Source organism: Piliocolobus tephrosceles, chromosome 12 (assembly GCF_002776525.5).
Source record: "Piliocolobus tephrosceles isolate RC106 chromosome 12, ASM277652v3, whole genome shotgun sequence".
Lineage (NCBI taxonomy): Eukaryota > Metazoa > Chordata > Mammalia > Primates > Cercopithecidae > Piliocolobus > Piliocolobus tephrosceles.
In genome coordinates this window covers 83,679,405-83,693,389 of record NC_045445.1, presented here as the reverse complement: position 1 = coordinate 83,693,389, position 13,985 = coordinate 83,679,405, and the positions used below count along the sequence as shown (strand labels likewise).

At 49.2% G+C, this 13,985-nt stretch overlaps 2 protein-coding genes across 4 annotated transcripts in view; one reads left to right on the top strand and one right to left on the bottom strand.

Annotated features, from left to right (window-relative positions):
- The window catches only part of GCNA (germ cell nuclear acidic peptidase), a 19,576-nt gene extending 9,597 nt beyond the window's left edge, over positions 1 to 9,979 (top strand). The window contains 6 exon segments of the mRNA XM_026451630.2: positions 1 to 915; positions 1,919 to 1,994; positions 5,402 to 5,546; positions 7,114 to 7,252; positions 8,743 to 8,947; positions 9,253 to 9,979. The exon segment at positions 1 to 915 is cut by the window's left edge and continues 1 nt beyond it. Of these exon segments, the coding sequence (XP_026307415.2) occupies positions 1 to 915; positions 1,919 to 1,994; positions 5,402 to 5,546; positions 7,114 to 7,252; positions 8,743 to 8,947; positions 9,253 to 9,373 (1,601 nt within the window). The 3' untranslated portion in view covers positions 9,374 to 9,979.
- Positions 9,980 to 11,970: 1,991 nt separating this feature from the next.
- The window catches only part of CXCR3 (C-X-C motif chemokine receptor 3), a 2,875-nt gene continuing 860 nt past the window's right edge, over positions 11,971 to 13,985 (bottom strand). For 2 of the 3 annotated variants that reach the window (XM_023201887.3, XM_023201888.3), the window contains exon 2: positions 11,974 to 13,774. In XM_023201887.3, the coding sequence (XP_023057655.1) occupies positions 12,436 to 13,774 (1,339 nt within the window). In that variant the 3' untranslated portion in view covers positions 11,974 to 12,435. Of the gene's footprint in view, positions 13,775 to 13,985 lie in introns of all 3 variants that reach the window. The other variant, XM_023201889.3, reaches the window with a different exon arrangement.

Genomic DNA, 13,985 nt, shown 5'->3' with positions numbered 1-13,985 from the left:
AGGATTCGGAAGCTCCCGACAACAACAGCAAGGATTCGGAAGCTCCCAATGACAAGAGCAATGATTCAGAAGCTCCCAAGGACTACAGTAGTGATTCAGAAGTTCCCAGTGACAACGGTAATGATTCGGATGTTCCCGACGACAACAGTAATGATTCAGAAGCTCCCAACGACAGCAGTAATGATTCGGGAACCCCTGACGACAACAGTAATGATTCGGGAACTTCCGACGACAACAGTAATGATTCGGGAACTTCCGACGACAACAGTAATGATTCGGAAACTCCCGACGACAACAGTAATGATTCGGGAACTTCCGACGACAACAGTAATGATTCGGAAGTTCCCGACGACAACAGTAATGATTCAGGAACTCCCGACGACAACAGTAATGATTCGGAAGTTCCCAACGACAACAGTAATGATTCGGGAACTCCCGACGACAACAGTAATGATTCAGATGTTCTCGACGACAATAGTAATGATTTGGAAGTTCCTGACAACAATAGTAATGATTTGGAAGTTCCTGTGCCAGCAGAAGATTTGTGTAATGAAGGCCAGATTGCCTCAAATGAAGAAGAGCTGGGTGAGGCTGCTGTCTCCCAGCACGATTCATCTGATAATGCTGGTGAGCAGGATCTTGGTGAGAATCTCAGCGAACCACCAAGTGATCCTGAGGCTAACCTTGAAGTTTCAGAGAGAAAGCTGCCAGCTGAGGAAGAGCCTGCACCTGTGGTGGAACAATCAGGGAAAAGGAATTCAGAAACCAAAACTATTGTGGAGCCACTAAAACAACAGAAGGGCAAAACCAAAACTATTGTGGAACGGCTGAGGAAAAGGCAGGCAAAGACCAAAAATACAGTGGAGCCACTGAGGAAGAGGAAGGCAAAAACCAAAAATATATCTGTGACACCTGGTAAGTCAGTCATGCCAAGTATGCCTGTCCCACTGAATGTGCCTTGCCTGCCAAATGTGCCTGTCGTATCCAGTCTGCCTGTCCTCCCTGTCAACCCTGTGCCATTTCAGCAACTTCCTTGTGGCCCAAGGAGGCATCCATCCAGTGAAAGGATGGTTCTGGGAACAGGGGAGGAATGCCCACACCTTTCTCATGCTCCTATATCTTGGTATCTGCTGTTCACTAGCCTGGAGTGCTGTCTCCCTGAACCTTCTGTTCTGAGGATATCTTATTTTTCTTAGGACCCAGCCCAATTATCACTTCCTCTATGAAGTCGTGAGTCAGAGTGGCTCCTGTCTCCTGAGTTACCAAAGTTCTAGAGCCCATCTCTACTAAAGCACTAGTCATACTGTTAGAATATGTTCCCGAGTCGGTCCCCTTCCCTACCCCGTCCCGGTAGACTGTGAGCCTCTTCATGGGAGGACTCTTCCTCATCTTTTAGTCTCTCTCAGGATTTGGCCTGGTGCTTGGCACGTGATAGAGGTTCAATAAGTTTTTTGGATATATGAATGACACTATTGATACATAAACCTTTAGCTAGAGCAGCTGGCAGGATGGGTCCTAGGCCAAGGCAGAAAGATCTGCCTTGCCCTGCAAGCTGAGTGAAGGTGCTGCCTAGGATATGAGCCACTCATCGGAGCAGGTGTGTGAGCTGTACTGTACCACCCCTTCGACTGTGCATGCTTCAGTTGCCCACACCACCTAGCTTCCTAAGGGCACACTCCTGGACCTTCATAGTCCTTGGTGCCTGTGACAGAATCCTGCCCAGCTCATGCTGCTGGCAGCTCTGTGATTCACGTGGGTGAGATGGTTGAGAATGATGACGGCAGTATGCCACTTCAGACAGTTTTGTTTAGAGATGTTGCACTGGGCTTGGCTGTGAGGGCTCCTTTTGGGTTTACCTTTCTGTTAGTCTCTTGATGGTACCAATTTTTGGGGTACAAGTAACCTATTATTTTTTCAGCTGGTAAAGGACGTAAGAAGCGTGGACCTTCAAAGAAGAAACACGGTGCGGCAAAAGTTGAAAAACGCAAAACTAGGTATGTACTACCCATGTTCAGTTGAACAGGAACTTATTGCACAGTTGTCACACTGGGCAGTCCACTGGGCACTTGGGTGGGGGTGGTCTGTAAGTGGATGGAGTCTGGCTGGGATGGAATTGGGGGATAAGATTTCTGTCCTTGAGTAGGAGGGCCCAAGCAAGGGAGCAGGCACCTTGGCGGAGAGCCCATGCCCAGCCTCAGAGAGTGGGGAAAGAAGTGGGAAGGGAGCCGGTGGGTGGTATTCTCTGGGTAGAGGGGGCCTTTCTGCACCCACAGCAGCTCTGGCCTCTGAGATTGCCCATGTCCTTCAACTCAGATCAAAGAACTATGTGTAGCCAAGCAAGACACTTTTTTTCAGGCTTGGTATAGCTTCGTGGCCACCAGTTTATGCTAAACCAAGGCAAAGGCTCTGGAAATGGTGAGAAGGCAGAAGCAACACATTGATCTGTTGGAATTGGAGGGAGAGTGGTCAAGATTGTCTTCCAGGTTTTTCTAGTGCTTTAGCTGAACCCAGTTACTGTTACTACTATGTATATCCTTATGAATTTTTCAGCTTAAATGTTAGGATGAAACAGATTGCTTATCATTCCTTTATTTTTATTAAGCTATATATAGTTGATACTGAAAACAACAACTGATCCTGTAGACCAAAGACATGTTAATACTTAAGGCAAAAAATTAATGTGTTTTCTTATTTAGATTCCAGGAATTTCTTAGTTTTTCCCTTAAAAATTTGATATAGTAAGCATATTTTTCTTTTTTTTCTTTTTTCTTTTTTTTTTTGTGAGACAGAGTCTCGCTCTGTCGCCCAGGCTGGGGTGCAGTGGTGTGATCTCGGCTCACTGCAAGCTCCGCTTCCTGGGTTCACGCCATTCTCCTGCCTCAGCCTCCCGAGTAGCTGGGACTACAGGCACCACCCGCCACCACGCCCGGCTAACTTGCATAATTTTCTTTGTTTTTACTTTCATTGAAGAGTAATGTATACTCACATCTGAATTGTCTTACAAGACAAGGAATATATTTGAAGGACTCATTATTTTTTAACGAGTATTTGAGGACAATAAGTATATCTTAAGGGAAGGGAAAAAGACTGATTATGTCAGGCATAGGGGCACCAGGTTACCCTGGACCTGAACAGAAGGGCTGTCTGTTTCTGCACTGGCTGAGGTAGCTGGTAGCAGCTTGCCAAGTGCTCTTTTAGCTGGATCCCTTTTCAGCAAGGTTTCTGCTCTAGACTCCTAACTACATATTTAAGCTACTTTGCCTCCAGGGACGTGTGTCTTAGGTAGCTCCCAGGTTGCTTTGCTAGAGCGTGACAAAAGAAGGGAAAAGCTGTCCCTTGGTGTCGTTGTCAGTCTGCATTATCCAAAGGAGGCTAGCCTATTTGGACTCTTAACTGTTGTTTAGCACTTCCTGTGTCGTCTGGAGGCTTCCTGTTATGCTTAGCATTGTTCCTGTGTAGGCTGCTTGCTGGTCATGGTGTCTGATTTTCCCAGTTTGGGGTCTTGTCGGTTCCTGTGATGTGAAGGTTCTCAGTCTGCAGTAAAGAGCCACAGGCCTTGAGGTGAAAGTATGCTAAGCCACAAGGCCGGCGTTCTGTGAGCACAAACACACAGGGATCTGGGCTCTGCCAAAGTCTGCAGAGGGTTCAGGTTTGCATCTGCCACCTTAAATACTGATGTAAGTTTGCTTTCAGACCTAAGTAACTGGAGGCAGAAATGTTTCAGTCCCCCATTTCAGGCTTGGGATGAAGACCCTTCCGTAACCTCTGTCTTGTCTGGTACTTCGCCTCTCTGCAGCCCAACTTCCTCACGTAGGGTTTAGTTTGTGACTTAAGGGTTAATAACTGTTCTGGCAAAATCTCATTCTTAGGAGTTCTCTTAAGTCAGAAACTTGCTGCGTTTGCTCCCCTTTTATCTTTCCGGCTCTTTGGGCTCATCTCTGGACTTAGTGGACTGTTCCAGCTGAGATAAAAATGCTTCTGTTTAAATGGTAGTTATTACAGTATGAGTCCTTTATGTGCTCAGCATTATTCTTTGTGCCATTTGAATTAGGCCTTGAAAGATGGGGCAGCGATTGTGGTTTAATCAAAAGACCATGCGATTTGGATCAGGAGATTCACTGTCTCTGTGATCTTTGGGCAAGTCACTTGGCCTCTGAGCACAGTGGAGATCGTAAAAATAGTAATAGCTTCTTTGAAGGGCGGTTGTGAGGATTGAATATGACAACGCAAAAGGAAGTTCTTTGCGAATGATAAAGTGCTGCGCAGATGGTTATTCTCAGTAGAGGTGGAGAGGTAGTCATTGTAAGCCATGGGAAAATAGATTGTGCCGAGGCACAAATGTGGGAAATTGCAATTTGTGTCCAGGGAACATTTAAGTTGCCCACTTTGGCTAGAGTGGCAGTGGTAGCTGGGAATAGAGCTTTGGACAGGGTTGACCCTGGCCATGAATGTCAGGCCAGGCAGTGAAAAACCAGAGGGGGACAGTAATTGGAGCACGGCCTGCGAAAATGAATCTGGAGGGTTATGTGTGATTGGATGAGAAGAGAAAGAGCCTGGAGGTAAGGAACACTGGAATGTTCTCATACCCAGGCATAAAGGGTAGGACAAGAACTTGAACTAGAGTCGGAACCAGGGGGATGGAAAGGAGGGGCTGACTGGAAGAGAAAGTGTGAAGAAGATAGTCTGTCTCTGTGCCCAATAAAGAGAGAAAAGGAATTTTATTTTATTTTTTGAGACGGAATCTCGCTCTGTCACCCAGGCTGGAGTGCAGTGGCGCGATCTCGGCTCACTGCAAGCTCTGCCTCCCGGGTTCACGCCATTCTCTTGCCTCAGCCTCCCGAGTAGCTGCGACTACAGGCATCCGCCACCACGCCCGACTAATTTTTGTATTTTTGGTAGAGACAGGGTTTCACCGTGTTAGCCAGGATGGTCTCGATATCATGACCTTATGAGCCACCCGCCTCGGCCTCCCAAAGTGGTGGGATTACAGGCGTGAGCCACCGCGCCCGGCCGAGAAAAGGAATTTAAAAATGTCTTTGAGGTTTTTCAGCCAATTGTAACACAAGTTTGATAATTGAACACATGTTTAGCTGGAGATACATTCATGTTAGTCAGTTGGAAGTTTGCACTGGGCAATTGTAAATTCAGAACTAAGTCTCAGGAGAGCTCCAGAGTGCAGATACAGATGTGGGGATAAGTCTCTTTGAGGTTGAAACCATGGGCTTTATACCTCTGAGGGTTGCAAAGAATGAAGAGAAAAGGCTGCAAATGAAGGCTTGGGAAATGCCCTCATCTAAGGAGCTGGATGGAAGAGGGAGCGATAGGTCTTGACAAGACGCTTACATGTGCATTCCTTCTCTCTCTTTAGCTACATAAACCTCAGTTGAATTTATCTTTACAGGACTCGTAAGTGCAAAGTCCCTGGATGTTTCTTGCGTGGCCTTGAAAAGTCAAAGAGATACTCTGGAAAAAATTTAAAGCGAAATAGGGATGAATTGGTTCGGAGAATCTATGACCTGTTTAACAGATCCGTCTGTGATAAAAAGGTAGGATCAATGAATGAGCACTGACTGAGCACCTACTATACACCAGTACTCTTGGTGCTGTGAGGTGCACTAACCATATATACTTCCCGCCCTTGAGCAGAGGCAGTTGAGGTTGGGAGATGAGCCCTGGCACAGGTGAAAGCAATAGAGAATGTGTATGAGTTATAATGTATAGGACAGATGGCTGTTACCGCAGGAGATCAGCAGAGGGAGAAATCATTGAGAGCCTCAACAGCCAGGAAGTAAGATTACCTGGAGGAAGTGAGACTCTGCTTCTTAAAGGATGGTAAGTGGCGAGAACAACAGGATGGGGGAGAGGGAGAGTTGAGGCTCGACAATCAGGAAGAAAGGATTCTTGTGGAAGGATAATGGAAAAAGAGCTGTGTGACCTTGAACAAGTTACTTGACCTCAGTTTGCCTCAGTTTCTTCATCTGTAAAATGGGGACAACACGGTACGTATTACCTCATAGGATTATTGTTACCCTTCCATAAGTTAATACACATACAGTGCCTAGAACATACAGGGTCTAGGACATAGTAAGCTCTTATTTTTTGATAGTGTAGGACTGGATACTGGAGGGCCTTGGGAATCAGGTTGGAGGAGGTTAAATTTACGTGAGTAGGCACCACTGCACAGGGATGGGGTGCATCAGGGAGTGAATGAAATTAACCTGCTGAAAGAAATTAACCTGACAGTAACCTGTGGGTATGGACTGGATTGGATAAAATCTGGAGGCAGAGAGACCTATTGGTCATTAGATTTTTCAGACTTTATCATCTCTGGTGACAACACTTTATGGAGGGAAGTTCTTACATATTCCTAAAGGTTCCCCAGCCTTTGGTGCCCTTCCGGATGACAGTGATGTCACATCAGATGGGTGGAACCTGAAGTGTTCTGAGTTGCATTTTCAGTTCAGCCTCGCCCACCTCAGCAGGGTTGTCCTTCTCTCCTTGGCTACCCCAAGGACAAGAGAGCCCAAGTCCTGCACTCACATGTTCTATCAGTCTCCCTTGTGTCCTGATTGCCTGTTTATTATCTTTACCCAGACTTCAATGTGGCTTTTATTCTCCTCAGAATGTTTTGATTTGTATTCTCTTTGAATAAATTTCTTCTCAAACTTGCTCTGAGCCAAGAACCTGGGGGAGAAAGTTCCTTTTCCTTTTTATTAGAGGGTAAAAAACTCTGGAGTTAATATTTTCTGGTCTGCTTAAAACTGCTTTCTGGGCCCAGCGTGGTGGCTCACGCCTGTAATCCCAGCACTTTGGGAGACCAAGGCAGGCGGATCACCTGAGGTCATGAGTTCGAGACCAGCCTGATCAACATGGTGCAACCCTATCTCTACTAAATACGAAAAATTAGCTGGGTGTGGTGGCGCATGCCTGTAATCCCAGCTACTTGGGCGACTGAGGCAGGAGAATCACTTGAACCTGGGAGGCAGAGGTTGCAGTGGGCTTAGTTTGCGCCATTGCACTGCAGCCTGGGCAACAAGAGCTAAAACTCTGTCTCAAAAACAACAACAAAACAAAACTGCTTTCTGATTCCTTTAATTTGCGTTTCATTCTCAGCTGCCAGAGAAACTACGGATACGCTGGAATAACAAGATGTTGAAAACTGCTGGCTCATGCAGCACTGGTGAGATGTGGTACCCAAAGAGGCACCGCTTTGCCGAGATCCAGATTGGCTTGAAAGTCTGCGACTCTGCAGGTGATGGCAGGAGTGTGGCAGCTTCACCACTATGCTCTTTCCTTCTGACACTGTGCCTGTGAAATCACTCCTAGCTGGTAGCCTGTGTCACAGCTCGAACTGTCATTCTTGGGTGGGCAGGCATGCTGTGTGTTGCTTAGAGGACATAGTTATTGGATGTCTCACCATCCCTGTGAATCAAACCCATCGATCTTTATACCAGGCTTGCCTTTCTCTCTGCATTTCCCCCTTGCCAGCAGTAGCATCTTCATTCTCTCAGGAGCTGAGGTTCAAGGTCCCCTATGTCTAGCCAGTCACCAAATCTTCCTTTACAGTAGCTCACCATTCCTTCTCTATCTGTGCCTCCATCCAAGGACAGGCCCTCATCCCTGCTCCATTTCGTCTCCCATATGTAACTACATTGCTTTCCTGCTGAGAAACCAGGGCTTTTCAAGGCCTAGAGCCTGGCTTTTGAGGCCATTGTAATGTGCTCCTGTTTGGCTTGGCCAATCTTGTCTCTCAGTAGTCTACCACTAGCCCATGCCCCAGACAGGCTGTCTTCACACTGGCCTTCAAAACATACCACAGGCTGGGTGCGTTGGCACACACCTGTAGTCCCAGCTATTTGGAAGGCTGAGGTGAGAGGCTCGCTTGAGCCCAGGAGTTCGAGGCTGTAGTACACTATGGTCACACCTGTGAATAGCAGTTTCACTCCAGCCTGGGCAACATAGCGAGACTCAGTCTCTAAGATGTTTTTAAAAATGTGCCACATACTCATGTTTTGCCATACCCAGAATGGCCTTTCTAAATTCAATCAATTAGTAAGAACCCGTGAGATCCCAATTTCACCATGGAGCTTCTAACCAAATCCCACGGCCATAGCGATTGCTCCCCACCCTGTCCACCTCTGTTCCTGGAGGGCAGAAACTAGATCTTGTCTGGATATTTTTCTAGAAGTGCCTCACAAAAAAACGAGCATGTTGGAGCTGCTCTGAAAAGACCTGCTCACCGAAGGCCCTTTGCCATAAGCAATATCGGGTTGAAGTAGGTTCACTATTCACTTTGAGAATCCTGGGAAGGTAACACTCATGCTTACCTGCATGTGCTTCTGTAAGATAACCTTGTGTCTGGTGGGGCTGAAAGTCGAGGGGTTGTTGGGTAGCAGATAAGAAGAGGATTGGGGCCGGGTGTGGTGGCACACATCTATAATCCCAGCACTTTGGGAGGCTGAGGTGGGCGGATCACCTGAAGTCAGGAGTTCGGGACCAGCCTGGCCAACATGGCGAAACCCCGTCTCTACTAAAAAAAAAAAGACCAAAAAATCAGCCGGGCATGGTGGTGCACGCCTGTAATCCCAGCTACTTGAAACCGGGAGGTGGAGGTTGCAGTGAGCCGAGATCACGCCATTACACTCCAGCCTGGGCGACAAAGCAAGACTGTCTCAAAAAAGAAAAAAAAAAAAAAAGAGTATTGGTTTAGTGCTCACAATTTCTTTTCATTCTTCTTTCAAGACCGAATCCGGGATACTTTGATCCATGAAATATGCCATGCTGCCTCCTGGCTGATTGATGGTATCCGTGATTCTCATGGTAACACATGGAGGTATTATGCCAGGAAATCCAACAGGATACACCCGGAGCTGCCCAAGGTCACCCGTTGCCATAACTATAAGATTAACTACAAGGTCCATTACGAATGTACTGGGTGCAAAACCAGGTAAGACTCTTCTCCTCAGACTTTTCCCAGTTACGTTTTGCTGGGGCCTCCAAGTGGCTCTTGAGTGATTTCATAAGTAGATGGCTGTCTGAATTGAGGAGGAGAACCTCTCTCCTCCTTTCCACGTTCTCTTTCTCCTTTCTCTTCAGTAATTTGAGCTGGTCTGACCACTGCTGCCACTTGGTGCCCGGGTCTCTGACAACCCAGAGAAAATTATTGCTTTGGGCCCAAGGCCAACATCTCAGAGCCGATGCTGAGGTGCAGTGACTGATTCTTTTGTTGTGTGTTGTTCCTTTCCTTCCCAGGATTGGCCGCCACACCAAATCGCTGGACACCAGCCGCTTCATCTGTGGCAAATGCAAGGGGTCTCTGGTCATGCTGCCGTTAACTCGGAAACATGGGACCCGTATTGTGCCCCACGTATAACCATTTGCTGTGTATGTGCAGAAGTATTATAGAAAAATTAAGCAGGAGATGGCTAGGATTAGCCACGGGGATATGATGAAAACACTTGGCAGGAATTACAAGGCAGTGAAGAATTCTTAAAGTTATCTGAGAGTATATTCATGTGAGCTATATCCTTCACTGGTAAGACGTTTTAGAGAAATTTGTTTTTGTGAAGTTAGGAATATTAGGATTTAGGTACTGTTAAGTAAGTAATATTAGAATTTAAGATTCATGTTAACCATGACTTTATAGTCCCTTAACCAGGGACTCTGTTGCTAACTATTTTGTGCCCTTGACAGGGTATTTCTGAAGCCCTTGGGATCTACCTTGGGTCTTAGTTGAGTTCCATATTTTTCACATGTAGGACAAAATGCAAAAGAAAAGTGAGTTTTCAAGAGTGGCAGGTTGAGAGAAAGAGGAGAACGCTGGAAAGAGGACAAGTTTTAGAGGCAACACTTAAACACCAGGGCTACTGTGACATCTATGTAGACAGGAAAGACAAACGTGTTTCATAAAATTCGTTGCTGATGGTCTTGATTGAAACTTTCTGAGCCATGTAATCAAAAAATAAAGTTTTCTGCATCTCACTTGTTAGCAAAGTCTGTTCATTGACTCCCTGCACCTAGAGCAGAACAGACCCTCTGGTCTTTTGGCCAAGACTCCGGACATCTGAAGCCCTCCAGGACTTGTCTAGAGGAGCGCGCCGCACTCCGTGTTTCTCTCTGGCTTCTGTGACTGCCCATAAGGACTTAGCAGCCTCCCTACGTCTTGGAGCAATTCAGGATATGGACTGGGATCCACATTGTATTCATTTCCTATGGTTGCCACAACAAATTACCACAAGCATAGTGGCTTAAAACAACACACATTTACAGTTCTGGCGGTCAGGTAGTCCATCACTGGTGCCACTGGGCTAAAATCAGGGTGTTGACAGGGCTGTGTACCTTCCTGGAGGCTCTGGGGGAGAATCTGTTGCCTTGTATTTTCCTTTTTTCTTTTTTTTTTTTCAAGACAGAGTCTTGCTCTGTCACCCAGGCTGGAGTGCAGTGGCACGGTCTTGGTTCACTGCAACCTCTGCCTCCCGGGTTCAAGTGATTCTCCTGCCTCAGCCTCCCGAGTAGCTGCGATTACAGGCGCCTGCCACCATGCCCAGCTAATTTTTGTAGTTTTAGTAGAGACAGGGTTTCACTGTGTTGGCCAGGCTGGTCTGGAATTCCTGACCTCAAGTGATCCACGCACCTTGGCTTCCCAAAGTGCTAGGATTACAGGTGCGAGCCACCGCTCCCAGCCTTTTCTGCCTTTTAGAGGCTGCTCACATTTCCTGGGTTCATGGTCCCGTCCTCCAGAGGCAGCAACAGCTCTCTCTGACTCCCCTGCTGCCTCCCTCTTTCACTTTTATTTTTATGTATGTATGTGTATGTATGTATGTATGTATATATGTATGTATGTATGTATGTATATATGTATGTATGTATGTATGTATGTATTGTCGCCCAGGCTGGAGTGCAGTGGTGCGCGTGGACATCTTGGAGGCCACATTTTCAGCCGGCCACAAGCATCTTGACTACCCTGATACTTTTTCTAGGCAGGGTGCGTTCTGTCATTTCCCTGCTTTTCTTCATTTTGTAAAAGCTTGGAGTGTCTGGTGGCCACAAAGCGGGATGGTGTGTTTATATGGTGGGACGAGCTTCCCCAGCTAACTCTTGAGATTCTTCCTCCCCATTCCCACCTCTAGCCGTATCTGCAGTTTCAGCAGGGGCCCAGCTGGCCTGTGAAACTGGATCCTAGCACATTGGTGACTTAATTAGGGGGCACTGACAGTGCAGTAGACCCACCCGTCACCTTCTGTTTTAACTCAGTAGCTCTGTCACTTGCCTTTCTGGGAAACCGCAGTTATTTCTTCCCCTCACTTCAGCCTCATTGATAGCCCTGGAAAAATGCTCCCCACAGCCCGCCTCCAGGTGGCTGTGTGCTAATGACAGTTGGCAAGTCATCTGGCCTTGCTTTTCTTCAAGCCCGCAGCCATTTCCCTAGTAAGCGCTTGTATCACTCACCTGAAAAACCAGTAGGGCCTTCTGAATGGGCTCCAATATCATCACGTGATCCCAAATTAACCTTTTAGTCTTACTTTCAGCCTTCCCACCTTTGCTACTGCCCTCCCTTATGCCTGGAAATACTACCTGCCCTTTAAGTCTTCAAGAAGCCTTCCCAAATGGCTCCAACCTTCAGTGCTCTGAGCTGTGGGTTCACTGTGCCACTTATTTGCCCCATGGCCCAGGCTGCTGGGTTTCACTAGTTTCGTACACATCTTGCCTCCTGTCCTGAGCTGCTGGAGGGCAGAGCTCTCGTGTTCGTGTCTGATGGCCCCTTCCCCAATTATGTCAACCAGCTGCCTAACTGGTCACTCTGCACCCATGTACTTGGGTGTTTCCCTGTGAGTAGAACAGGAGTGCCCACGGGGGCAGAGACAAAGCTGCAGACAGACATTGATGAAGGCAGGATGGGCTGGCACAGACCCAGGGCCAGGCAGGGAGAAGCAGCAGGTGGGCTGGCTGTAATGATGCACGAACACGCCCTGGTCCTGACGATCTTGTTTATTGAAAAGTTTTAAGCAGGATTTTCGACGTAAAAATAAAAGCAAATATAGCGGTCTTGGGGACCATGGCCACAGTCACTGCTGAGCTGGAGGCCTGGGCTGAGCTGCGGCTTCATGGGGCAGCGCCCTCTATGCCATGCCTTGTACTCCCAGCACTTGGGGAAGGTGAAGTTTTAGTTTCCAAATGAGAAAGGCAGTGGGGCTCCACGCAGCCACCTCGGGCGGCAGGATGGGGCTTGGCAACTAAGGAGCAGCAATGGTGCAGTCCTCAGAGCTGGGAGGGTGGCCTGTGGCTTCCCTGGAGACCTGGTGGTGCTGGGGCTGCCAGTGAGTCCCGGGAGCGAGGATGTGGGGAGAGCCAGAACCAGCTCAGCAGAGGGAGGGAGGAGCCTGGAATGCGGGAAAGTCAGACTGTGTGGGCGAAAGGGGAGCCCGGATTCCGGACTCACAAGCCCGAGTAGGAGGCCTCTGAGGTCTCAGACCAGGATGAATCCCGGCGGGAAGACGATGGCTGCCTCTGGAGCCCTCTCTGGTTGGGGCAGCCCAGGCGCAAGAGCAGCATCCACATCCGCTCCCGGAACTTGACCCCTACAAAGGCATAGAGCAGCGGGTTGAGGCAGCAGTGCATGTAGCCCAGGCCTGAGGTGACCGACTTGGCCACGTCTACCCTGCTTTCTCGGCCACAGTTCCGGGCTAAAGCGCCCAGGTCCATGAGGATGTCCACCAGCACCACCAGGTGATAGGGGGTCCAGCAGAGGGCAAAGGCCACCACGACCACCACCACCAGCCGCATGGCCCGCAGGCGCCGCTGGCCCCTGGAGACCAGCAGCACGGCCAGGATGTGGGCATAGCAGTAGGCCATGACCAGCAGGGGCAGCAGAAAGCCAGCCACCAGCTGCAGCACCCGCAGAGCCGTGCGGCCCACCTGTGGGAAGTTGTACTGGCAGTGGGTGGCATTGAGGCGCTCGTCATGATGGGCCGACAGGAAGATGAAGTCTGGGAGGGCGAAGAGCAGGCAGAGCCCCCAGACAGCCAGGCAGGTGAGGGTCACGCGGGCCGGGGGCCCCCTGCGGTAGAGCTGGGTGGCGTGCACTATGTTCAGGTAGCGGTCAAAGCTGATGCAGGCCAGCAGGAGGGCCCCTGCGTAGAAGTTGATGTTGAAGAGGGCACCTGCCACTTTGCAGAGGCCAGAGCCAAAGACCCACTGGATGGCAGCGTCCACTGCCCAGAGTGGCAGCGTCAGCACCAGCAGCGTGTCTGCCACAGCCAGGTGGAGCAGGAAGGTGTCGGTGCTGCTCAGGGCTGCCCGCCGACTCAGCAGCACCGCTGCCACCGCGCCGTTGCCCAGCAGCCCCAGCAGAAAGAGGAGGCTGTAGAGGGCCGGCAGGAAGGCCCGGTCGAAGTTCAGGCTGAAGTCCTGTGGGCAGGGCGGGGAGGTACAGCACGAGTCACTCTCGTTTTCTCCATAGTCATAGGAAGAGCTGAAGTTCTCCAGGAGGGCGGCAACCTCGGCGTCATTTAGCACTTGGTGGTCACTCACCTGTGAGGGAGGGAACGCAGAGGAAGGGGCCGTGTAAAGGCCCGGCAGGAACTCGTTTGTGACTGAGTCTGATTTAGTCTGTGATTTACTCTGAGCAGCTCCTCCTATAACTGTCCCCACCAGTCTTCCGGGGCCATACCTCCTCAACTCCATCCGCTCAGCCTGGGCTCTGGGATGGTGACTTCCCTTCTCAAAGGCTGCTTCTCTTGAACTCTTCTGCGTGATCCCATAGGCCCGGGGACCCCTGGGCAGGAGGAAGAGCGTCCCCCCGGTGCCCAGAGCCCTCTCTGTCCACTGTCCTCTCTCTCCCCGCTCTCCCTTCACAGCTTGCCTTGCATCTTCAGTGCCCCACCCCCAACACATAGTTCAATCACCTTCCTCCCCAGCGCCTCTCCACAATCCCCTTTTCCAGTCACTGACCCTCCTCTTCCCTCCCCGGACAAGGGCCGAGGAGG